At 35.6% G+C, this 26,935-nt stretch overlaps 1 protein-coding gene and 1 long non-coding RNA gene across 2 annotated transcripts; one reads left to right on the plus strand and one right to left on the minus strand.

Annotated features, from left to right (window-relative positions):
* Positions 1 to 457: 457 nt before the first annotated feature.
* On the minus strand, positions 458 to 1,929 carry LOC140746186 (uncharacterized). Its single transcript, XR_012102754.1, has 2 exons — positions 1,552 to 1,929; positions 458 to 1,405 (listed from the first exon to the last, which is right to left on the minus strand). It is a non-coding gene; the product is annotated as an uncharacterized LOC140746186 (long non-coding RNA).
* An 11,093-nt stretch (positions 1,930 to 13,022) lies between these two features.
* LOC140746473 (uncharacterized) lies at positions 13,023 to 26,430 on the plus strand. The gene is made up of 11 exons (XM_073078626.1): positions 13,023 to 13,762; positions 16,350 to 16,513; positions 17,371 to 17,481; positions 17,835 to 17,890; positions 20,447 to 20,496; positions 22,260 to 22,423; positions 22,829 to 22,939; positions 23,266 to 23,278; positions 25,375 to 25,538; positions 25,867 to 25,983; positions 26,287 to 26,430. The coding sequence occupies exons 1-11, from the start codon at positions 13,693 to 13,695 to the stop codon at positions 26,338 to 26,340; spliced, it is 1,074 nt and encodes a 357-aa protein (XP_072934727.1). The 5' UTR covers positions 13,023 to 13,692; the 3' UTR covers positions 26,341 to 26,430.
* Positions 26,431 to 26,935: the final 505 nt, after the last annotated feature.

A 26,935-nucleotide genomic window follows, 5' to 3' on the forward strand; every position in this document is an offset into this window, starting at 1 on the left:
TCATTCAGATAACATAAGATACTTAGAGAGCGTTGTGCAGGCGCTGACCGACGGCTCGCTATTTTGTTTACCACTGACAATGTGTGAACGAGACAGATATAGATTTCATTTTCTGACATAAAGAAACGTTTGCTAAGTCGCTTTGAGTTATTATTAATAAGATACTATGTTGCATTTTCGAAAAAAAAATATCTGATTTGAATGTGCATTTAAGTGCACAATGTCAAGTATAGGGTTAAGAGAAGATCTCCTTCTTCCATTTGAATTTGTATCGTGTACCTACGGTTTTTGAGTCAAAATTGTGATAGATGTGTTTAGAAAGGTATATGAGTGCAGTGAATGATTAATTTATTTAGAAGTATAAAAATAAATACAATGTTTTGGCCAATTTACAAAAAGTGGTGATTTCACGTACGGTTGTACGGTGGGTGTTGTGGGTTAAGTGAGACGACCGGAGTTCAAATCAAGACTGTATTTGTTACACACAATAATCGATTATATAGGGAATAATATGAGTCATATATTAACACTCACTTATACTACTACACCATCCATCCAAAAGAAAAAAAAAAAATGATTACATAATATTATGAAAGTGACATTTTTTTTTTTTATATTTTCCATGTTTTCATGTTTAGGTAAAACTAAATCCACTAAATTAAAAATACATAAGATACATTTATTGAAATGAGATTAATAAGACAGTAAGTAAATAAATCAATTTTTTTTTTCAATATTAACCATAAAATCCTGGTCCTGTATTTTTTATTGTACATACAACTTTGTACGATTTTTATGTACTAAGTCCACCTTTCCATTTTTTAATATCTCCACATTTGGCGGTTTATCCTTAATTACTTTAAAGGGACCTGAGAATAATGAACACAATTTGTTACCAGTTTCATTTTTAACCAACACCATATCATTAGGGTGGTATGTAATTGCATTAGTATATTTATCATACCTTAATTTTCTATCCTGTTTACATTTTAATAAATTATTTCTCGCTTCCTTTTGAGTCATTTGTATACGATATTTAAGTTCACAAGGGTAGTCATCAAGGTTATACAATGGTTCTAGATGTGCAGTTAAATTACTAGGTAGCGAACATTTCTTTCCAAATACTAATTCATACGGGGTAAACTTAGTTTCTGAGTGAACCGTAGTGTTAAAAGCAAATGACCAGAATGGGAGCCAACTGCTCCATGTCTCTGGGTGATTATCAGTTTGGATTCTAAGAAATGAATTTAAGTTTTTATGAGACACTTCCAATGCACCTATTGATTGGTGATGATGTGCTGTAGAGTTTAACTGTTTTATTTGTAATAAACTACATACCTCTTTAAACGTAGCTGCGATAAACTCCTTGCCTCTGTCTGTAGCTATTTCTCTCGGTACTCCATACCTAAGGATGAAATTGTTAACAAAACTTTTCGCTACTTCCTCTGCTTTTTTAGTCACCAAGGGATACGCTTCAACATACTTAGTCAATTCACACTGAATAGTTAAAATGTATGAGAAACCATTGTTATCAACTTCAAGTGGACCTACCAAGTCGAGATATATCTTTTCAAATGCCGTATTAGCAGTTGTTGTTATATTCATGGGTTCCTTTATTGGTAAGGAATGTTTTTGACGTTGACATTTGTCACAACGTTTTACATAATTTCTAACTTCATTATCTAATCCAGGCCAATAATAATATCTTTTAATATTATTGATCATCCTTCTCATGCCAGCATGGCCACTGCTAGGCAGGAGATGGAAATCGTTCAAAATTACCTTCCTGTCGTCTTTGTTATAAATCGTTTTTACATTATTTATTATACAAACGCGTGGGCCTGACCTATTTTTCATACTCTTTATTTCTTTAATTAATTTCTTAATAAATTCTTCATTGCCGTCTTTCTTTATTATGCATACTTCATTTACTTTTTATATTAGCACAATATTTATCTAGTTCATTCACAAATTCGCGTCGCGTCATTTGTGAGTCTGAGCTAAGATACTTTATATAAATTATATTTTTCTTTGCATCATAACAAAAAGTTTTATTTTCATTACATATGTGTCCTAGCTTCCTCAATTTTCTTAAATCATTGGCGTTTACCATACACATTTCTACAGATTCTACCGGTTTGACATGAGCACTCACTACCTTTGGTTGCGCAGGCCTCAAGCAAGTGTGTGCCATATTCAACGGGAAAGGATCTGGAATATTAATTTTCCTGTATTGGGCTCGTGTTAATACATTAATGTCGTAACACATATCCTTCAGTTCTTTTGAAGTTAAACAGATTCTAGATAACGCATCTGCAGCTGCATTATCCGCACCTTTAACATACTCTACATCAAAATTATACTCTTCCAGTATTAACCGAAATTTCATTAGCCTGCTTGATGGATCTTTCATCCCAAATAAATAAATCAATGGTTTATGGTCCGTTCTTATTTTGAAATACTGACCATATAAGTAAGGGCGAAAATGCTTAACAGCCCAAACTATAGCTAATAGTTCTTTCTCTATGACTGGGTAATTTGATTCGGCTTTGTTCAGAGTTCTACTAGTGAAAGCTACGGGACGGTTATTTTTATTTGACAAAATAGCTCCTATTGCCTTATTTGAAGCATCTGTTTGTAATATAAAGTAATTTTCCTGTGAAAAATCTGGGTAATCTAAAATAGGAGGTGAAATAATACGTTGTTTGAGAGTTTCAAAAGCATCTTGACATTTTTTATCCCAAGTAAAGTTAATATTTTTCTTACAAAGATTATTCAGGGGATATGCAATTTCGGAAAAATTTGGTATAAACTTCCTGTAATAATTTGTGAATGCAACGAATCTTTTTACTTCGTCTACATTCTGGGGACAAGGGTAATTTTTTATAGTGACAACTTTCTCTGGATCGGGTAATATACCTTCATTTGATATTAAATGGCCTAAATACAGAATTTCCTTCTTCAGAAAAGTACATTTAGAAGGATTTAACTTTAACTTTACTTTTTGTAACCTTTCAAATACATCCTGTAAATTCCTATTATGACATTCCAAATTACGTCCAAAAACTATCAAATCATCCATGTAAATTAAGCATTTTTCATTATTCAAACCTGACATTGCCAAATTCATTAGTCTGGAGAATGAACTAGGGCTGGTTTTTAAACCCATAGGCATTCGACACATTTGATATTGACCTGAACAAAAAGCTGTATATTTTCTACTCGTTTTATCTAATTCAACATTATAGTAACCCTGATGTAAGTCTAAATGTGAAAAATAGACACTTCCAGACAATGATTCTAATATTTCCGTTATGTCAGGAAGCGGATATTTATCGTCTTCTATGCAATTATTCAGCTTTCGGTAATCCACCACTAAACGCCACTTTTTCTGCTTAGTTGAATCACATTTTTTAGGCACTAACAATACGGGACTCGACCAGTTGCTTCTACTTGGTTCAATAATACCTTCCTTTAACATTTCACTTAGTTGTCGCTTAATTTCATCTTTATGAATTTTAGGTAATCTGTAAGGTTTTGCAAAAACTGGACTAACATTCGGCTTCAGTGAAATATTATGTGTATAAATATCCGTAACAGTTAATGTATCACCCGGCAAGTAAAAAATGTTGGCATATTTGGCACAAATCCTTTTTATACTTTCGGACTCTTCAGTATTGAGATTGGTTAGTTTTATTAAAGAAAATAAAGTTTTTACTCTATCGGAACTATTATCTGATTTATCAAAAGAGCAAATACTATATTCACTGAGGTCGTGTACCACAGGACTAATATTCGACAGAGTAATATTTTCATCTGTGGTATTCAAAATTTTTACTGGAACCATACCATTTACCGGACTTGCAATAGAACTGGCAAGGTAAACACCATCTTGTAATTCTTCTGAACAAATAACACAGTCTGTTTTAAATTTAGTTTGAATAAAATGCACCGACTCACTGCGAGATGGTATATAAAAATCATTATATGTGCAAGTACTGTTTATAGGTAGACTTACATTCTGATTCAATCCAAAATTTAAAGACAATATATTTTTATTAAAATCTAAATGAGCCCTAAATTGTCTTAAAAAATCACGTCCTAAAATTCCATTCGACAAAATTGGTAACGAGTCGAACACAAAGAATTTATGATTAATAACTTGTCCTTTTAAGAGTAATGGAATGTAAACGTATCCGATAGTTTGTACTTTGCCTCCAAGTCCATTTATAGTGACGCTATCGTTATGAAATGGGAGGTTCAGATGACACACATGTTTATAAGTTATAGCCGATAATGAGGCACCTGTATCGACTAAGAATGAATAAGTTTTACTATACGAGGCTATAGATATATGAACATAACAATTGCTGTTACTAGCTAGAATAGAATGATATTGGTTATTCACGAAAAAACTGGTCTAATTTTGGTTCTAGTTCTGATGTAGTTTCCTGTTCATTAATAACATTAACGTAATTTTTATTCATAAATCTATTGCCTCGGTATGGTCTATTGTACGTACCTCGAGGGTAAGTTCCGCGCTGATCTTGGCCTCGCGATGCAGGCGGCGTAGGCGGGAGCCAACCGCGCTGCGATCTGCCCCGGAACGAGTGTCCTCTATGTGAAGACGTTTGGCGATGAGGTCTTCCACGGTTACACCGAAAACTATTATTAAAATGCTTAGTTGAATAATTTCGTTTATACATACCCATTACTTCACCCGAAGTAGAGGGGGACGAGGTTTCCTCATCTTTGGCTGCTTGAATCGCATCTTTTAGCGAGCCAAAATTTCTAGCCGCTATTAAAGTACTGAGCCTACGATTTCGTAAGCCATCGGAAAACTGTTTAATTGCTTGTTTTTCATTAATGGGCTTTAAAACATTGTAACTCTCTGATTTACCGTCGGCTTGCGCAATCGTGAGGTTCACAAACAACTCCGTAATTTCTTCTCCGAAATCTGAAATAGACATGTCATTTTGTTTGATATTATGTAATTTTTTTTGAATAGCTGTCGCGCCTTTAGTTGGCAATAATTGTTTTTTCATGTCAATAACTAACGTTTCAACATTGGAATAGTCATCTTGAAGACGTAACTTAGCAGATTGTGATAGTCTGCTTTTTAATACAAATTTTGTTAAGTTCTTTTTACAATCGGACGATTTAAGTAAGGAATCGTAGTACTGAATACTATCTATTAACTGTTTTATACTCATTTCGTCGTTAGTCATAACAGGCATCAAGGTCAAAGCCGTTTTTAAATCAAAGGTATCCATTTTGGTACAACTTTTGCTTTCAACACTACCGGAACACAGATATAAAATATCGTTATATAATAAATCAAACTTCCTACAAGAATTCTCATAAATTAATATGTCCTCACTCTTAATTTTTCCCTCACTTTTCTCTTTTTTAAAATTTACTAACCAACTCGAATATTCATTAAAAATAACGTTAGCTTCATTCAACTTAATTTGTAATATATTTCCTTGTCGTCTACTTGGTCCAATCTTAATTAAATATGATTTTACTTTCTTTAACTCTTCATATAATTGATTTAACAAAAGAGCCATAACTTACCACCAACATGTAGTTAATTAAAAGTAATTCGCACGTACATATTTTAAGAGTAAACATTTTAAGCGAGTAACCCAACTAAAACAAAATATCACTACCAATTGAAGTTACTATCATATAGCTAATTTACTTACTGTCCTTAGAGATATATTATTACGCGTCGCAACGTTATATATTTCGCACTACGCACTACGCACTACGCACTGCACGCACTCACACTCTCGCCTTGGAGAACACGGCCTGACCTGGCTGGTGGCCCTCGTCTGCTGCGGACATGGGAAGAACGGGCTGCCTGAACTGGCGGAATAAGGATCCCCGCAACGTATTCCGATTTATCTCCGTCGATATCCACCTTATGTGGCACCGCTTATACGCGCGATAAACACAATATATCGCACCCAATAGTATGACCAGCACAATCACACCTAGTAATATATTGATGGAGGAAAGATGCACTCTGAATTCGTGAAATTGCGAATTATTATCGCCGGCCGCCGCATTTTGCACAATTATGGTTTCCTCCTTTGACTGTTGTTTGCCCATTTTTTTTGAGATTTTAACACGTATTGTTGCTGGCGCGAATGAAAGTAATTTAACTTCATTATTACTGAGACAAAGAAACTAGGCACTCAATTAGACAAAGAAATTAGCCACGCAAGAATTCCACTCCAAAAATGGGAAGCGCATCGCGTTACGGAGCGTACTCTTTCGGCAGGGTCGCCATGTACGGTGGGTGTTGTGGGTTAAGTGAGACGACCGGAGTTCAAATCAAGACTGTATTTGTTACACACAATAATCGATTATATAGGGAATAATATGAGTCATATATTAACACTCACTTATACTACTACAGCAGTTTTTCAATTTATCTATTTAGCCATAATAAATAATAATAAGTTTTTTGTGTTGTTATTTTATCTAATAAAATATGATAACCACAATAGAAGGTACAATTATTATAATAATAAACATAGTACAATGCTTACATTAAGTTGAGCATAAGAAGATAATATCATAAATAAGTAATTATTATTCATCTTATTATTTCATTTACTTACCTGTTAGTTATGACTGTGAAATAAAAATATTCAATATTTTAATTTAGTATTATTACTTCAAATAGTTAACATTAAATCGTTATTTACGTTATCGTTGAAATTGTACCTAATATTAGAAAGAAGCAGTAGATATAGGTTCGACCGTCATCACTCCTATTTCTGGCATGAAGCAGTTCTAACGTTCCGGTGGAAGGATCTGGATGTTGCCTGATTTGCATACTGCGGCGACCATCTTAGACCTCGGGTGTGATAACATATCAGCAATCGGCCTCAGATCAGCATCAGCCTCTGTGGTCCACCGCTCCCTTAATTGGTGCGACTTCAACGGGTCCTGTGCCCTGAGTCGGTTTCCCGTCCTCTTCTTCAGTCGATTATGTTACCTTTTATTGGTGGACCTTCTTATTACAAAAAAAATAATTGGAGTTTACTCCTTAAGAGTTATAAGGCCCGGTACGGAAATTTTATGAGGAGTAAAATCAAGTGTAACACGAAAAGTTGAGGCGTAACGTAGAAAGAGACAAACATATATATCTGTAGGATTGAACGTGTAAAAGAATGAGATGGAATACATTACACAGCGTATCTCATTCTCGGGGTCTCCTCTTTACGCGATACTTCGTTGTCTCACTGTATAGTTCACTACCTCCAGTCTGAGAGTTGAATGTGTGCGTATGTTTGTACGTGTGTGTTGCGCGCCTGCGTATTACGAAGTTCTGCCACAACTTGTATACTGCTGCCGAGTACAGGGTATGCATGCTGTATAATAAATGCATATAGTAGCATCTATTGTATACATCTATATACAACGTACATAAACAGCAACCTAACCATCAAGTTTTAATGTTTTTATTATTATTATTATTTATATTATTTTGTAACATACTTTATGTAATACGCATTATTGAAGTAATATAAATAATCCGAATAATTACAGATATATGTTTGTTTCTCTTATCATTTTAGCAGATGCGTTCATTTACCCTTTTTTTCTATTCGATATATATCATAATTATCGTTCGTAAGGAGTAAACTCCAATCGTGCGTCGTAGCTGACACACACACACTTTTTTATTGTTATATTCTTGATTTCTATAATATGCAAAACATAAGAATATGTAAAAAAAAATCACCGATTCATGATAGCGTTCTCAAGGTATTTTTTCTAAATGTATATGCTCAAGGCAATCTTTGCTTTTAACCTTATACCTCTTTATTTTACGATTTTAAAAACAATAGTTACTCGTATATTTTCCGTATCTCAAAATTTGATCTTAAATTTACATAATTATAATTACTTGTACTAGTGTATTTTTTATTAAATCGTATAAGTGAATTAGCATACATGTAGTTCATCTAACAAACGCTTTCTACACTCACAGCCCCACACTAGGATTCCCTGTATCGTGGGTGCCATGGACACACACATAGACAAATACACAAACACCCAGACCCAGAAACAGAAATCTAAATTCATCATTCAGATATCTGTCTGGCCGGGGATCGAACCCGGGACCCTCTGCGCGTCAGACCGGTATGGTGACCGCTCCGCCACGCAAGTCGTCAAGCTCATTATTGCTTTTCGCATATATTTGTTTTTCTTTGTTTTTTGCTAAGTCTGAGAACTAAGTTGAAACGTCTCGTAGGTAAATTAAAAAGCAATCATAACCCTACGCCCTCAGGTGTAATTCTAAATTGAAAAGGGCAAATAATAATATTCAAATGTTAATGATACAATAATGACATCATTTTAGCGTATTATATAGCACAATATAACCATGAGATTATCCTATATTATATTGACAAAGATAACGCAATATGTATAATATACAAGTGGCAATTAAATTCTACAAATGTTAATGCTAACGAATATAATAAATACAAATGTGAGTTTGTTTGTTACACTTTCGCGCCTTAACTACATAACGGATCGTTATGAAATTTTGTACATACGTTGTAAGGGGTACAGAAAAGCTCATCTTTTCCATAAAAAGTGCCTGTCCTTTGGATCGATAAAATCCTCTGACTACGAGCCTGGCTGCGGGTAATAGAGTATATAACCTTATATGTAAAATTCTCGTGTCACAATGTTAGTTACCGTACGCCTTCGAAACGGCTTTACCGATTTTCACCAAATTTTATATGCTTATTCAGCAGGTCCGAGAATTGGCTACTATCTATTTTTCATACCCCTAAGTGATAAGGGTTGTTCACTCTTAACATTTTTTATTTATATGGCAACACAGCGTTTGCCGGGTCAGCTAGTTTAATTATAAATCTAGAACTGAAAACTGTATCGTTTGTCAACATTTGTCTAGAGAGGGACTTTGTACAGGAGGTCAAGAGGCTATAACCATTCTAATGAACGGGTTAACTTTTTAGGACTATCAAGACTTATTCAAACCGTGAGAGCAACGTAGGAGTTATATAGAAATAGAGTTGAAAGAATCGATATTTTTTTGCCTAATAATGATTAAATTGCATATTTTATTAACAAATTCCCGGAACCTTATTACACACCGCACGATAATAAATATATTATAATTAGGTATTATAGGCACACATTATCTATAACAAAACATCTTCATCATGCTGAGTAAAGTATTTCAAGAAACAGTTTTTAATTTTAAATTGGCACAAACAAAACATGATGTGAAAAATTGGTTGATCTAAAAAGTAGTACATTTTTTATTTCTTAAAAAAAAGGTGTGATAGAAAATATAATTTATTTTTCTCGTTGCTACATGCTCGATTGCTAACTTTATAAGTTAACTAGAGAATTATTAAAAAAAACCAACTGCTTAAAGTATAGCGGATGTCATTTTCATAATTAAGTCTTCAACGACAACCCATAATCCATCAACTCGTTTGGGCTGCAACGCGTGCCAAAGAATGCGGCATACATACCTACAGACATGCTCTAAAACATTACCTTGCACAGTCGGATAAAAAGAATTTGGGACTAATTGGCGCCTGCACCAGGCCCCTAGGCATCAAACCGGTCTGAGGACTTCTGTCAAACAGATCAACATAGGAAGTACCTAAGTATGTACTTATCAGGCTACGTTTAAAGGGCGATATATTTACCTACATGGCGACCTTACATCTTGAAAGTTTAAGTTGGCTTTAAATAAGCAAGAAAACTAGGTTTGAATGTCGTAGAATCCTTGCCATTCGACTAATAATGACAACACCGCCGGATCATTTTGGTGTAACAAGTGTTAAGCTGGTTTGTGGTTGTGGTTGGTCTTCATTGTGGTTGAAAACAGTTATCTAAGGGGTCGCATGCTTGATCGCTACTACATCACCATCATCATCAACCCATTAACTGTTCCACTGCTGGGCACGGGTCTCCCCTCTGAATGAGAAGGCCATAGTCCACGGCGCTGGCCAAGTGCGAATTGGTAGACTTCACATACCTTTGAAAAGATTTGTTATTTCTCAGGTATGCAGGTTTCCTCACGACGTTTTCCTGCACCGTTTAAGCAAGTGATAATTAATTTCTAATACGCACATAACTTTGAAAATTCCTTTGAATTTCACGCACCTTTGTGCGTGCCTGGGATTTGAACCTCGGACCCTTCGATGAAGAGGCCGAGTTTCTTAACCACTAGACTATCACTGCTTTGCTAATACATTTTCATTAAAAATACAGTGAACAATTAAGTGTCGCCATGCCATGCAGGTGAAAAGTCGGTGGTACACCGAAGCAGAAGTATCTACTATTCTGAAAAATCTTTTATGGTCTCTAAAGTATGGAATTGAAAATTCCGTAACCGAAATTATGGTTCCGGTATTTTTATACCAACAAACTTAAAGTTAACTACCTACTATTGTGGTGATAGCGTAGTAATTGTTAGTTACTGACTTACAGTAGCTGTAAGTAAAGCCATGAAACCATACTTCATAAAGTTGTTAAATAAACGTGGGCGAAACCCTTCAAATTAAGAAGACTTACCTAAGCTAAGCTACGTTTCAGGTAATACTTTTAGTTGCTGATGACAACATCGAAGCTAAGTATACTTTATTAACATTTAATTTCTAGCGTTTCTGTAAAATTATATAAAAAAGAACACTGTAGATGTCATAACTTAACTTTAACTACTTAACATAACTTTGTCCCTGTAGTTCCGGGACCAGAATAGGGCTACGGTATCCCCGGCCTGTCGTAAAAGGCGACTAAAAGGGGGCTTCTGGGGTTGCGGGTGGCATGAGTGGGAACTCGAACCGCCCGGCCAGCGGACCCGGTAAGGACGGCGGTATGTGTGGTCGCATACCGTCGTACGCACCAGACGTTATGGCGAACGCCAAGCTCTCCTGGGCGGAGCCCGACGGGGCAACGCGTTAAGAGGACTCCGGTTGCGTTCTTTTGGAGATCCCGAAGCCCTCTACTCAGCGCCGAGGACGGCCACCAGTGGGGTTTTAGTGCGGTAAGAATCCCACATAACCCTGCGTCGCTCCCACGGCACCGGGTACCTTCTGGACGTAAATAAAAAAAAAAAGATGTCATAACATAAATTATTTTTTATATCATAGGTATATCATAGCTTCGCATGTTATAATATCTTAAACATATCTGTTTGATTTGATAAGCAAAATTTACCAAAATTTCTTGAGTCAACATTGATAATGTTTTATTGACCTATTTTTATCATGTCACATGACACCATGGGAGTGTCCATTTCTTCGTTTTATGTCTCCGGCTCTAATCTGATACCAATGATATACAATTGCACCTGCATTTGGAAATTTTATATTTTTTATCAAAATTAAAATTTGTAATTACATGTAAGTTATTTTAAACGTAAACTCATGACAAGTCCCATCATCGTCATCAAGCCATTACTGTCCCACTGCTGGGCACGGGTCTCCTCTAAGAGTGAGAAGGATTAGGGTACAGTCCACCGCGCTGGCCAAATGCGTGTTGGTAGACTTCACACACCTTTGATTTTTTTAATAATCTCTTAGGTATGCAGGTTTCCTCACGAAGTTTTCCTTCAATGTTAAAGCAAATGATAATTAATTAATAATACGCACATAACTTTGAAAAATGAGAGGCGTGCCTGGGATTTGGACTTTGGACCCCTCGATCGAGACGCTGAGTTTCAACTACTGCTCATTAATACCGTACGTCCATGCAAACAAATACCATATTTCAAGTAGAATTGTTGATATTGTTACAAGAAAGTCTTTTATTCGCCGATTTTAGTGATGTTACAAAATAATTGATTCTAATACTAGGCTAAAACAAGCCGAAATGAACTTTGAGAACCTCTGTCTCAGTAGAACTTTTTGCTAGAGAACTTAGCTTATACTCTACCGCTTTCTAGATGTCATGTCAAAGTTACAGAAGCTATTATTATTAAGCCATAAAATATAATAAAAAGTAATATGCCATTTTTAAAATATGTTATTATATTTTATAAAAAGAATAAGAAGATAAACCTGTTGGGTATCTTACCGGATCTTGTTGCAATCCGGTACCAGTTGTAGATTATAAAGGCTATATGAGGCTGCTAGAACCAGAGTGGCCTAACTGCACTTTAGTGATTTTTCACCTATGTATTTTTATAATTTAAAAATGATGTATAGTCCGCGTAAAACTACTAGACCGCTCTGAATATACACATGAATCGTGTCACCATAGTGAATTGTATGACTACACCTCGCAACAACTTCAGAGCGGACTATACACTTTTACTTTTCTCCATATTGTAAATCATGTTTTTGTAGTTAAGCTACTCTGGTTCTAACAGCCTCAATACTGCTGGGTTTTACCTCTATAGATGTAGATAAATTAGGTAGCTCATATAGAATGCAATATTAGGGGTCCTTAAACATACAAAATAAAAAGATAAAGAATATTATGTCATTTTATTATTTTTAGGACATGCATGTCTTGTATTTCAACATTTCAGGATCAAGAAACCAAATGTGAAAAAGTTTATTTGTTTCAAATTTGTACAATTAGGTACTATGCTATTTAAATAATCTCTAAATAGTATATAATCGCAACTGACAGCTTTTCCTTTTTTATATTAACTATCCAAGGTTAAAATAAAGTAATGAGTATTCAACGGTAAACTTTAATTGTGTCTTCTTTCAACATACTTAATATACTCTATATCAAGTCGATCACAGATGCGTTGTAATTCCTAGGAATTTCTCATAATTATGTATTGTAGGTATTCCACTACCTTCATTAAAATTCAGCAAGGTTTACTGTTATAAGGCAGAACAGGTGTGGCGGCAGTTCCTTCGTAGAAGAGGTACAAAAATTAACGGTTTTTCGCTTTCTATATTCATATTCCCACTATTCTTTGAATTATATCAACATATATGCCCAAAAAATTGAACATATGCTGAAATAACACTTGATAACTATGAGCCGTTGTATAATAATTATGACCAAAAGTAAATAAAATGCCATCATGATAAAAATACGAGCTAGAGAACGGCGAAAATGGTTCAGTAGGGGTTTTTATTCACTCCTTAAACGAAACCAAGAAAAGACACATTTTAGAAGAAGCCTATGTATGAAAGTGCTTCCAAATAAATGAAACTATTTTAGTGAGTTTTTTCATAATGGAAAGTTGGATTATGGAAGCTTTTTAGACAAATTTTATGAGAATGTGTGTGGCCGTTAAGATATCCTTTAACGGCTACACTACGATTCTTTTTTTGACCTCATAAGAAACTCAGCTAAGTCCAGTGTAAGGAGTTATATATGTATTAAGTTGGAAAAAGCTAAAGGTTTCATGTTCATTAATTTGCTTGGCAATAACGGTTCATTCGTTCGATGTTGCAGCAAGTTTGTTTTAATAAATTAACTAAATAATCTTAGGTAATCTTCAAACCTGGCATTTCAAAGTACGTATTGGTACAGTTAAGCAGATATAAACGCAAAAAACTAAAAATAAGCCACAGGAAACCCTAATTGCGGATTTGCGAGTCGCTTATCAATATTTGCTATCACCGGCGAATATAAAGATTAACGTGTGGTATATTTATTGATTCGTGCCGCTCCTCCTAACAGTTTAGCAGCTTTTGTCCAGCACTCAAAATGGCGTACACAGGCAAGACCTACAAATTCGACAGGGAAGAGAACTTTGAAGAATTCGTCGATACCCTTGGTAAGCCATTTTGGAAAATTATTTTTTACAAGAAGCATTCATGTTACCGTCTGATTTGAAGGTTGTGGTAAATGGGGCGTTCTTATTTAGTCTTCAGAAGTAGTATCGCATTCCTGATCAAGTAAGGTAAGTGGCTTATTGTATTTATAGTTAGTTACAGGTGTCTATGGGCGATAGTAACCATTTTACATCAGATGGGCTTATCGCTTGGTAGGTTATATTACTTCTGATATAAAAAGTTAATCTTAACACGCCGACGAAACCAAGTAAGTGAAGAAACATATCTTCAAAATTTGAAAGTGAAGAAAGTTTCTGAGATAAGTTGGGGATGGTCAATTTTCTTCTATTTCCTTAACTAACTTTAAAATTATATTTACATATTATAATTAGGTTATGTTTGAGATCCTTCCAAGAAAGGCTGTGGATTAATATGTCACACAACAGTTTGTTTTTTTAATTGACCTATTTGCCCCTCCAGAGCCAAATATATTTAAGATTTGATTCTTTAAGTACGTGATACGTCTGTGGGTCATCTTGGGTTATAGAAATACATGTGTACGTAATTTTATCGCTCCAGTATATTGGGTGGAAATTGGCGTTGATGGATGGACAGACGGGCTCAAATGTGATATAAAATGAACCACATTTGCTTCGACTTACAGAACCCTAAAAACGTAGTCTTTATACTTACTCTATCTGCAGACCGTCTATTTATCAAGATAATAGTATTGAAGGAAATGGGATGGCATTTAATACGATAATAATGTATTACTTTTACCTGCGGCTTCGCTCCCATTCCGTGGTTTTTGTCTATTCTTGGGGACCGGTATTTTCTTCGGGTTAAATTGTAACCTATGTATTTTATAAAACCCTGACAAGGTGCGTATAAAATTTTTGCACTGTCAGGGCCTTATTAAGGAAAGCCAGGGCCCCTGGGCATATAAAAATTAGGTGTCCCTTTCGAAAGAAAAAATCTAATATAATATAAAAAAAAAACCATCATCATTATCATCATCATCAACCTATTACTGTCTAACTGCTGGGCACGGGTCTCCTCTCAGAATGAGAAGGATTAAGCCATAGTCCACCGCGCTGGCCAAGTGCGTATTGGTAGACTTCACATACCTTTAAGATTTTTTTTTAAATCTCTCAGGTATGCAGGTTTCCTCACAATCTTTTCCTTCACCGTTTAAGCAAGTGATAATTAATTTTTAATACGCACATTAATTTGAAAATCATAGGTGCATGCCTGATAGTTATTTATAAAAAAAAAGTTAAAAACAAAAGCCTAAATGCAGTTTATTTTAGATAGAATACACGATTTATTTAAATATGTATTTTGAGTTCATGATTTACATTTCAATTTAGAAATTTTGACCGTAATTCGTATAATGGCGTATCATGTAAGCCAATATGTTGTTATTTAAGTCTGGGGTCCTATGCGTGGGCCCCATATGCCTTTAGGGTAAAAACGATGTAGTCTACTGTAAAAATATACATTTATCTCGACTACTGAACCCCATCCTAGAGCGACACGCACTTGGCTGCTTTTTATTACATCATTATTATTCATAAAATTCGGTGCTAATAAAATACATTGAGGCACCTGTATCGGTCAAGTTTGACTTATATGGTGACCGATAAACTCCAATTTATTGCATGGATATCAGTTTTATCGCAGGGATTACTTGAAACTCGCACCATTTGGTCAGTGATAAAATGATTACCAAAACCGATATTAAATACCCAGATACCTACATTTCGGATAATAATTATGAAGTAAGTTATTACAGGAATTGTAGAATAATAGTGTTAGAATTACATACTCGGTTACCACCCTTTTTGACCCACTGCTGGTCACAGGATTATTCTCAAAACAAGATGGTAATCAGCACTCATGCACAGCACATGTTGAACAATATGCGCTCCGACTCCTGAAGAGATTTGTAAGCGAGGATTGTTCCGCTTTGAAGAGTTTGGTAAAGGAGTCATTCTTATCAGAGAGTTCGAACATAATCTTCACAGGCAGCAACGTATCACTGTGTAGGCAGATTCCTAGATACTCTTAACTGGTTTTAGTCTACCACCGGTTGATTACAGACGATCAGAGCGGTGTCAGCCACTTTATATCATGTGGAATACATGCTCGTTCGCTTCTTCAATTATACGGTTTTCTAGAAGGTGCGGAGTAGTACCCAATCCAATGTTTTTAAACTCAAAAGTCTACTCTACCTCTAACTCAAGACTCCAATTATAAGAACCAGGACTGCTAATGTTCTCTTACAAATACGGAAGCGCGCGTAAATCTTGCCTCTAGCGGTCTCTGGCCTTTTCGAAACGACCATAAATAACAAATGAACTCAAATAACTCATAAAATATATCACTTATGTAGAACATTTTATGACAGAATTAAGTATTCAGTAGTTGATTGTAATCAATTTGAGTATCGATTGACATAAATGTTTCCTTAGTAGCTACTGACCAAAAGTAGTATTTTTCAAAATAGCGGATGTTTTAGTATGTCAGGTTCAAACTGTCTGATGCTCTTTCTACTCTAAGCTTAACCAATTTTTCTTCTTCTTCCAGGACTTCCAGCTGACCGCGTAGCTGGTTTCAAGGCGTACAAGCCGAGCCACAAGCTGGTGAAAGATGGTGACAGCTACAGCCACATCGCGCTGTCTCCCACCGGCGACAAGGAGCTGAAGTTCCAGAGTGGTGTTGAATTTGTTGAGGATCTTGGTGATATCTCGGTAAATTTAGGAGGAAATAGTGGTTCGACAGAACCAGTTTCACACCTCTATCTTTCGCATATCAGTAGGTCATAGAACCTTTTGTGGTTCGACTCCGGCGGCGCCACCGCCACACCTATTTCTGTCTCATAACAGCAGTGTTAAACGCTACTGTGTTTTGGTTTATAGGGTGTGGTAAGGGAGGCATACTTTTCCGAGGCGTTCTGGCTTAGTCCTTAGGAGTAGCGGCGCATCTGTGGCCGACCTCAGGTAGGAATATCTAATCCTATCTGGAGTTGATTATAGATGTCCATGGGCGGCAGGAGCCACTTACCATCAGGTGCACTGCATTGCTCACCTACTCTTTTATTATAAAAGTGGTACTACTGATGTCCCTTATTAAAAATCTATCTATCTAATGTTTTGCCTATCAAAGATCGAAATTTTACAATAATCTAGTATTCAGCTGTATCTGTACCTGATCTCGAGTACGCAAAATATTGGATAGATTGATTATCAATAGCGGGTCTAAGCTGCTGTCATGGTTTGATGAATGTGATAAGATAGTACATTATGTAATTTCACTTGTAAATTATGTCATTATAATTAAGTTATAATACATATATCTATATTGCGGGGTGCGGGGGCGATTGGCATAGGTAGTAATTTCCATAATGCTTATTAGCATGGCAACTGAATAAATGTGTTAAGCAACCTTGTTTTAAAATTTTAAATTTTAAATGAGGTAGATTATAAAAACCATCAAAGCCAACGCCTCTGATTCTAATGTGGCCTTCCTTGCGACTGATCTGATCCTTGCGACAGTCGACCCAGATAGATTTTAACAAAATCAACATTTTCACAATAAATGATTACAGGCCAAGACCACCTTCACCGTGAATGGCAACACCGTCGTCCAGGTCCAGAAGTTCGATGACGGCCGCAGCTTGACTTACAAGAGGGAGTACTCTGAGGACAAGCTTGTTGTGGTAAGATATTGTTACCCTTATAACGGTCTAGGTGAAGTTTGAAGATGGTAGAACCCTTTGTGGTTCGACTCCGGCGGCACCACCTATTTCTGCTTGATAACATCAGTGTTAAACGCTGCTGTGTTATTGTTTGAAGGGTATGGTAAGGGAGACAGACATACTTTTCGGAGGCGTTCCAGCTTAGTCCTCAGCGGCGCATCTATGGTCGACCTCAGGTAGGAATATCTAATCCTATCTGGGGTCGGTTTCAAATGTCCATGGGCGGCAGTAGCCACTTACCATCAGGTGGATTGCATGCTCGTCTGCTACTCCTATGTTATGTAAAAAGTAATATATCCTTGTGTTTGTTTCAGACCATCACCAGCAGCTTCTGGGACGGCACAGCCACCAGATACTACGTCGCTGCTTAGTTTTACGTTAAAATCATATTTATTTTTATATGTAAACAATAAAGGTTTTTTATAAATCAGACTTCCATTTATAAACAAAATTACTCCGTAGGTGTCTATAATATTAATAACTCTTTACTAACACAAATGTTGTATCTACCAAGTTTGATTATAGATGGCGCTATTTTCAATCCACTCTGAGTCGTATAATATATTATGTAATATGATAAAACATTATTAAAGGCATATATATTTTGATGCTACTGAAAGTAATATGCAATTCGTTTTTTTCTAATTTTTAGATATCTTTATGGTTAGTATTGACGACGAGATAAGAGCCATTGTACAAAGTTGACTAATAAAATGATGTTTGCTCATTTTATTGTCCGTGGATATACATGAACATAAAATATCCAGATTGCAAAGTATCATTTAGCTTAAAGGAGATTAAAGAAATGTAATTTTGTATTACATGATATTGTTATCGCAATAAAGGTAGGTACCAAACACGATATTATGCTATCATATTTTATTATACCTAAGTGGTGCTAAAAGATAAAATAGTATAAAGTCCATGGGTGCAATTGAATATTTATAAATTCTACGATAATAATGAAATCAAATCGTGGTAGAAGCCTTTGCGGTTTGACTCCATAGACATCACCGTCACACCTTTTTCTACTTAATAACAAATATTATTGTGTTAAACGCTACTGCATACAGCGGCGTTCCAATTTAGTCATCAGGGGTGCAACTTATCGTCAGGTGTTGCAATTGCATTATTTTATAATGTAGGAGCAGCAGACGAGCAGTCAACCTTATGATCAGTGGCTACTGACGACCATGGACATCTGTAATCAACCCCAGATAAGGATTAGATTACTACCTGACTTCGGCCACACATTCGCCGCTACCTCTTAGGACTAAGCTGGAATGCCTCGGAAAAGTATGTTCCCGTTACCACGCCCTTCAAACCATAACACGGCAGCGCTCAACACTGCTGTTATTACTAAGTGTTAGAACTAAGCGTGGCGGTGGTGCCGCTGTAGTCGAATCACAAAGAGTTCTACCACCTTCACAAATGCATGTTCATTAGTCACTTCTATATTTTAAACACTATAAGTGTAATACCTATTTTACGAGACTTATCTTGTTTGGTCTGCAGTTGGACTTATAAATTTTATTGTTGGTACTGTAATATTATGGAAAACGATATTATTAAGTACTTCGATATAATTTTATAGCATTGTTGATACAGTAATATAGATACCAACTCCTTCTTATGAACAAAAATAAGTAAGCTTGATAAACTGATATTGAAATTGATATGGTATCGCTTGGTGTATTAGATAACTTATTTATAGTAAAGTTATGAAGTGGCGCGCCGTGCAATGCCACATTGTATCAAATATACTTAAAATTGCACTTTTTATAGAATATAATAATGTGGTTCATAAACATATATAGTACATTTTTTGCTCACGAGGGGGAAACCTTCAAAAGACCCGTTTAGTCGCCTTTTACGACAGGCAGGGGATACCATATCCCTATTCTAATCCCGGGACTACAACATACAACATAGTACATACCTACCTTACTTGAATAGATATTCTATTCTAGTAAGGTAGAAGTATTAGGTTTGTTGAATAACGTTGTTTTTTTGTTATTTAAAAATACTGATAGCGGTAGAATCCTTTATGGATCAAGTCAGCCACCACCACCACACCGATTAACAGTAGCTTTCAACACTGCTGTGTTCTGGTTTGAAAGGTGTGGTATGGGAGATAAACATATCCGAAGCGTTTTATTTTAGTCCTCAATGGTAGCAACGCATTTATAGGTCAACATCAGGTAGCTCTTATTTTATCTTGAGTTTACTTGAGTTTATTCATAGGCGACAGTGGCCACTTACCATCAGTCGGAGAGTTGTTACCATCAGGTTCGCTTTCTGCTTCAACCTAAAAAACAGCTCGTGAATTCTGAAAATTCTTCTCAAAAGGCATTAATGAAAAGTTTGCCCATGGCTGTTTTCTTCTACAGTAGATATTCTATGCTTTAAAATCAGCAGCAATCGGACCTTCGTTTCTCCAAAGCCACATATTAAGTGGTGATCATAACACATCTAAAGGAATCACACCTAACACACCTATTTCTACCTAATAACAGCAGTGTTAGGCGCTGCTGTGTTCCGGTTTGAAGGGTGTCTTAAGGGAGACAGACTTTTCCGAGGCGTTCCAGCTTAGTCCTCAGGGGTAGCGGCGCATCAGTTGCCGACCTCAGATAGGAATATCTAATCCTATCTGGGGTTGATTACAGATGTCCATGGGCGGCAGTAGCTACTTACGATCGGGTGGACTGCATGCCCGTCTGCTACTCCTATATTATAAAAAAAAAAAACTACAAATAGGCCACGAGTTTTACTTGTACCCAATATTAATGTACAAATGTCTTAGATAGGTGATTGAATCATGTAAAAATGAATCATTTTTAAAATGATAACATTTCTAACACAATCATCATTATTATGCTATAATTATTAAAAGGTTGTCATTATCATACGATATTCGTAATTCTAGTGGAAAATATTGCATCATCTTTCCATCAGAATTAGGCTGCGGTCGCACCTGTAACGCAACGGTATACAAATTAGCGAAAACAAACTCTTCTGCAACTACTAGGTAGTGCCCGCAACGATGAAGAGGTGGACGATAATTATTTAATAATAAGTTACATGCAAAATTATAAAATTATCTAATATAGTGGTTAAGAAGTGCCCTCTCGATCAAGGGGTCCGAGGTTCAAATCCCAGGCACGCACTTATGATTTTTCAAAGTTATGTGCGTACTAGAAATTGATTCTCTTGCTTAAACGGTTACGGAAGACATCGTTTAGAAACCTGCACACCTGATAGATCTAAAAAAAACTCAAAGGTATGTGAAGTTTACCAATACACACTTGGCCAGTGCGGTGGACTATGGCTTGATCCTTCTCACTCTGAATGGAGACCCGTGCCCAGCAGTGGGACAATAATGAGTTGATGGTGGTTATGACGATGATGACGTTACAGAAACTCAATATTTAACTGAAATAATGAAGGAGCGATTGAGTAGCTCAATATCATCCCTGAGCTAAAAGAGTTCGCATTGCTATCGTATAGCTTTCATCTCACCTGTGCGACCACTGTCTAATTCTAATTTTACCTTTTTTTTTTTTGTTTACTAGGGGGAAACCTTCAAAAGGTACCCGGTGTCGTGGGAGCGACGTAGGGTTATGTGGGATTCTTACCGCACTAAAACCCCCCCGGTGGCCGTCCTCGGCGCTGCGTAGAGGGCTCCGGGATCTCCAAAGGAACGCAACCGGAGCCCTCTTAGCGCGTTGCCCCGTCGGGCTCCGCCCAGATGAGCTTGGCGCTCGCCACACCGTCTGGTGCGTACGATGGTATGCGACCACACATACCGCCGTCCTTCCCGGGGCCGCTGGCTAGGCGGTTCGAGCTCCCACTCTTGCCACCCGCAACCCCTGAAGCCCCCTTTTAGTCGCCTCTTACGACAGGCAGGAGATACCGTAGTCCTATTCTACTCCCGAAACTACAGGGAGGAATTCTAATTTTACCTTATAAATGGCTCATCCTTCACATTATAAGTAATTTTCTGCGATGATAATGCACTTCAGCAAAGGCCTGAAGGTCGCTAGCTAGTGCATAGATAAATGCACTTCTAAATAATCTAACTCACTTCGAAATGCTACTTGAACACTATCTTTTATCGTTTATCTCTCGAGTTTGTTGAAATAAGTAGGTCTTAGCTCTAGGGAGGAGCAGTCAGTCTTCAAAGCCTAGTAAACAAGGTTTTAATTGTGTTCAGTTCTTTTGAAACGAAAATAAAATGGCTTTTTATGGAAAAGTGTTCAAGTTTCAAAGCTCTGAAAATCATGAGGATTTTCTCAATTCGCTTGGTAAGTGGATACTTACACTAAAGATACAGTATGGTAATAAAAAAAAACTGTCTTATTTCGTGTCTATGGACCATAGATTAATAAAATACATTAATCTATGCTTTGAACAGTAGACTCTCAAAAACCCATATGAGTCTTAAGATCTGTAAAACTGTACATATGTATTAGGTAATACCTATTAGAACTATTTATAAAACAATACCTTAAGAAGTGTTTAAAATATAAACTTAGATTTCGCTACGCGAGAATTCTAAAAGTAGGTATCTACAGCTATTTTACTACAATTTTTAATTAGCACTTTGTTAATATTATCTTCATCTCGTTTTTATCTTAGTGTTGGGACTACTTTTCTCAAAGTGCAGATAAACAGACCTTACATATCTTTGAGTAAAAATTACATACGCACCTACAAGGGTATTTATTAATATCTTTCAGGGTTGTCAGCTGAAAAAGCTGAATTTTTCAAGAAGTTCAAGCCTGACCAGAAGATAGAGATGAATGGAGACAAATACGTCTTCACGTTTAACACGCCAAGAGGAGACAAACCCTTGACCTTTACTTCTGGCGTGGAGTTCGAAGATAAGGCCCGCGATTTAACGGTTAGAATCATAGTAGTTTCACTTTCACTCTAGTACTCCCATTTTTTTAATATTGATGCAGTAAACGAGCATGTCATAATAAGTGGCTATCTGTGAAATCTGTATAAGATAATCAACACCATATAAGATTAAATTTCTATCTGAGGTCTGCCACAGATGCAGCGCTATGCTGCTGATGCTGCTCAGTCTCCTGAGGACTTAGCTGCTTCGATGACTTATCCCTTACCACACCCTTCAAATTAAACACAGCGACGTTTAACACTGATATTATTAAGCATAAATCTGGCGGTGGTGCCCTCGGATCAAACCTCACAAGGTTCTGCTATCTTCAATAGGTACTTGTTTATACTTACGAGTACTTAAGTACATAAACAACAGATTTTATAGGTATATTTTTATTTTCAGGTTAAAAATACGTTTACTGTGGATGGAAACAATGTCACCCATGTGATGAAGTTTGACTCTGGGCTCGTCGTTACCGCCAAGAAGGAGTTTTCTGGCATGAAAATGGTTGAGGTAAGAATATCAAAAATACCAATAGCCAAGGACACACACAGACATGAAACACATAAACAATCACACCTGAAATATTAATCACAGTTTTTCATTAAAGTAGTTAATAGCTCGAGGATAGAACCCAGATTCTTCAGCGCCAAGTCAAGATACTTAGTTCTTTGTCTCTGTAATTTGATAGATTTTCGAAATCCTTAATAATTATAATAATTTAAACCAAAATATTGAAATCACAGCATAATCTAATGGTATATGGAACTATCTAATCTAATCGCGGTAGGTGTTACTCACTAAACATATTCTTAGTAAACCAACATTTTTTTTTTCAGAAACTCACTAACAGCAAGTGGGATGGAGAGGCTACTGTAACTTATTCTACTTAAATTTATTATTAATACATTACAATATACATTTAATAAAAAATATGTTCACTTTTATTTTTAACCGGCTTCCCACTGACTGTTATCTATTCGTCGCGTATATTTTTTATTTTTTTGTTTATATTTTTCTTTTACATCAAAGTAGGTGATATTTTAATCGAATATTTTTTATTGTAAATAGTAGAATTACGATTTTGAACCCAATGGAAACAGTGAAAATAGAAACATAGACTTCATATTGATTCAAAATTGTTTATTATGAAGTGAATAGGTTACAAAAACATTAAAAATATATAATCTTATCTAATAATTTTAGACACAACTTAAGAGTACCTACTTAGTAGATACTCTACATAGATAATCAATACCTAATTATAATGTTAGTAACTTCTTTTCAACAAATGATTAATTATACATTTTGTATGGATTAAAGATAAGTGGCTTAATTAATTAGTATCTAGTTTACGACGTCTACGTAATGTAAAGAAATAATAATTGTAATATGCAATTGATGGTTTTTTTTACAATATTAAATCTGATGCAAGTTTATTGGATCAACAGAAAATATCCACTTATATTATTCGAAGAAATCTAGAAATGTTAAACCAAAATAACTGCAACTATATATACTCCATGTAGCGCATAGATTAGTAAAGATACTTCGTCGCCTTGAAATTGAATGAAGCTACAAAAGGCTTATTTGTAAGTTCTTTTTTTGAATTCTTGACAAACAAAAACATTTTTAGTGAAAAATTACGAATAAATAACTAATACTGCGTAATTTACATAATAAATAAATAATTATTTCAAATATTTTAGGTACATTTTAGCACGGAGACGTGGCAAAACTATTTTTACGCAACTATTTCAATTGTCAAAACTGGTTACATTTTCTTGTTAGGAGTGAATAATCTTTACTAACCTATGATGTAGCGATAGAAATATAGAAAATAGGTGTGGCTATGTTGATGCACTCGAACCACAAAGAGTCCTAGTTACTTAGTTCATCTAATCGTATTACTATTATTACCACATTCTGTTACTAAGTGCAATTATAGGTAAAGGTTTTAACCCTCCCTAGTTCGATTCCGGCAACACCAAACCTATTTGTATGTAGGTAATACTCGTAACAACAGTGTTAAGCGCTGCTATGTTCTGGTTTGAAGGATGCGGTAAGAGAGACATACTTTTTCATGGGTAGCGCCACATCGCCCTTAAATGGGAATCTGGTTTTGTCTGGGGTTGATTGCAGATGTTCATAAGCAGGAGCTACTTATAGTCATCATATATCAAGTATACTGCATGCTCATCTCCTTCTTCTATAAAAAAAACTTGGTGTTTGTTATTGATAAAATTGATTTACTTACAACTACCTGTAAATGGTAAATTTTAATTAAGACGCGTGCCCATTTATCATATTTTTCAATCATTTCTTTTTATCATATCGTGAGTACATAGGCGATTAGGTGCGGAATAAATAGGTGGGTTGATAGTGGCACGGAGTACTTTAATTGATTCTAGACTTATCGATACTGGTTCACTGATTTGTGGTTCGAGAAACGATAATGGCGTTCCTTGGAAAAGTTTACAAGCTTGAAAAGCAGGAAAATTACGAAGAGTTCGCAGAATCTTTTGGTAAATATTTGTTTCTCAAGCATGGTATTGATACGTGACTAGTTTATGGGAAACTTGTCGGTAACCCTAGTGGCTGAACGCTTCCGTGCTCCGAAGGGTAGATACACTAATGTCCATTATTAATATTGTATCTTGATTCTTGACCAATTGTGCCTACAAATGTTCCAAATTTGACGATATTTCGAGGCAATAACTCTGAAACGAACATTGTTAGACAAAAAATTGATTATGATTGACTATTAAAATCGGGTGCAAGATTTATTAATTGATTCACAAGGTTTCTTAATTGATATCACCGGATTTTTTTTGCCAGAAAGCACGTTTAAAGCTTAAAAATACGGTTGCACCTACTCCCTCTCATTTTTGTAACTTTTCCTCGCCTATTTTTATTCCTTCTCATAATCCTAGTGTTCTCTTTTGCAGGTCTTCCTGATGAAAAGAAAGGTTTCCTTCTCAACTACAAACCTAACCAGCGGTTCGATAAAGACGGAGATGGCTACGTTCAAACTCTCTACCTCAATGACGTGGAAAAGACTGTAAATTTTAAGTCTGGAGAAGAATTTGAAAGCACCCTGAGAACTGTTCCCGTAAGTTATCAATAGGACTATAAAAAGATATCAAATTATTCTGAACTTGTGGTCTAGCTCCTATACCACTTCTATAGGGATTAAAAAACTACTTTGACGGACAGATGAATGATTTCATAACCATATTTTACAAAAACAGTGTTGAAAACTGATGTAATTTAATCTGGTTAAAGAAATAAAAAGACTTATACTAGGCATTACAACTTAGTCCTCAGTTATTTCCTTAATCTGAAAAAGAAGACTAATCCTATTTTATACTTATGTCCTATGGTGAGCCGCATGGTTGTGTGATATTTGAAATTTAAGGAAAATTGATAATTTGTTTTAGATCAAGAACTTGTACACTGTTGACGGCAACACCATCACCCATGTGATGAAATTCGGTGAAAATGGCGAAGTAGTTAGTACTGTCAAGAAAGAATTCACTGGAGACAAAATGGAGGAGGTAAGGATCTATTGCACCTGCCTATTTATTCACATAAATTGCCCATTTTTTCGATTTCACGCATCAACCCACTAACCAATCGTAATGGGTCGTTGTAAACTCATTTCTGTCCCACTGGGCAAAGGCTTAGGCTATAGTCCACCGCGCTGACAAAGTGCGGATTGGTCATAGATTAGGGATTGGTAGACTTCACACACCTTCAAGATTTTTTTAAACTGAGGTAAGGCGGTTTCTACACGATGTTAGTCTTCACCGTTAGAGCGAATAATAATGATTTTCTAATACTTTTGTATTTTCTTTCAGTCCATCACAAACAATAAGTGGGACGGTACGGCCAAGCGTTACTACAGCGTATAAAATTTACGAAAATTATTATAAGTTATTATATTTAAGTACCTAACTACCTGTAAATTATCATGACAAATTAAAAACTGGTAGAGAGTTTAATGGCAGTTTTATTTTTTCCTTCGGTAGAATAAAACTAGTGTACCTGCTACTCTTTAGGTTAGATTACAAGTTTTATAAGTAAGTATATAAAACTATTATTTAATAAATCACAACAGACAAATCAAATGAATACTTAACTACATTTTAGGTTGTTCTAATTGCTTGATAAATTAATCTGCTTATTATCTTAATGTGTTTTATTATTATTATTATATAATGTGTATAAGTCTGCACCTGCCAAATTTGTAATAGCAATATATTGTTCTTGTAATCGACAAGAAATATTGAAAAAAATGTTCAATCAATCTTTACAGGCACTTATCCGATCTGGAATTCGTATGAGACTAAAAATGCAGAGAAGATATTTAATAACTTATTTTTCTCCTTCCTATTAACTGAATTTATCTTGATATAATAATTTCTTTATATTACTATTTCAATATTATTATGAAAACGTTTCGAACATAGCAGTAATTTTGGTATAAATAGTATGTATGGTATATAC

Source organism: Epargyreus clarus, unplaced genomic scaffold (assembly GCF_041222505.1).
Source record: "Epargyreus clarus isolate Ecla_fem2 unplaced genomic scaffold, WU_Ecla_fem_2.2 ptg000012l, whole genome shotgun sequence".
NCBI lineage: Eukaryota > Metazoa > Arthropoda > Insecta > Lepidoptera > Hesperiidae > Epargyreus > Epargyreus clarus.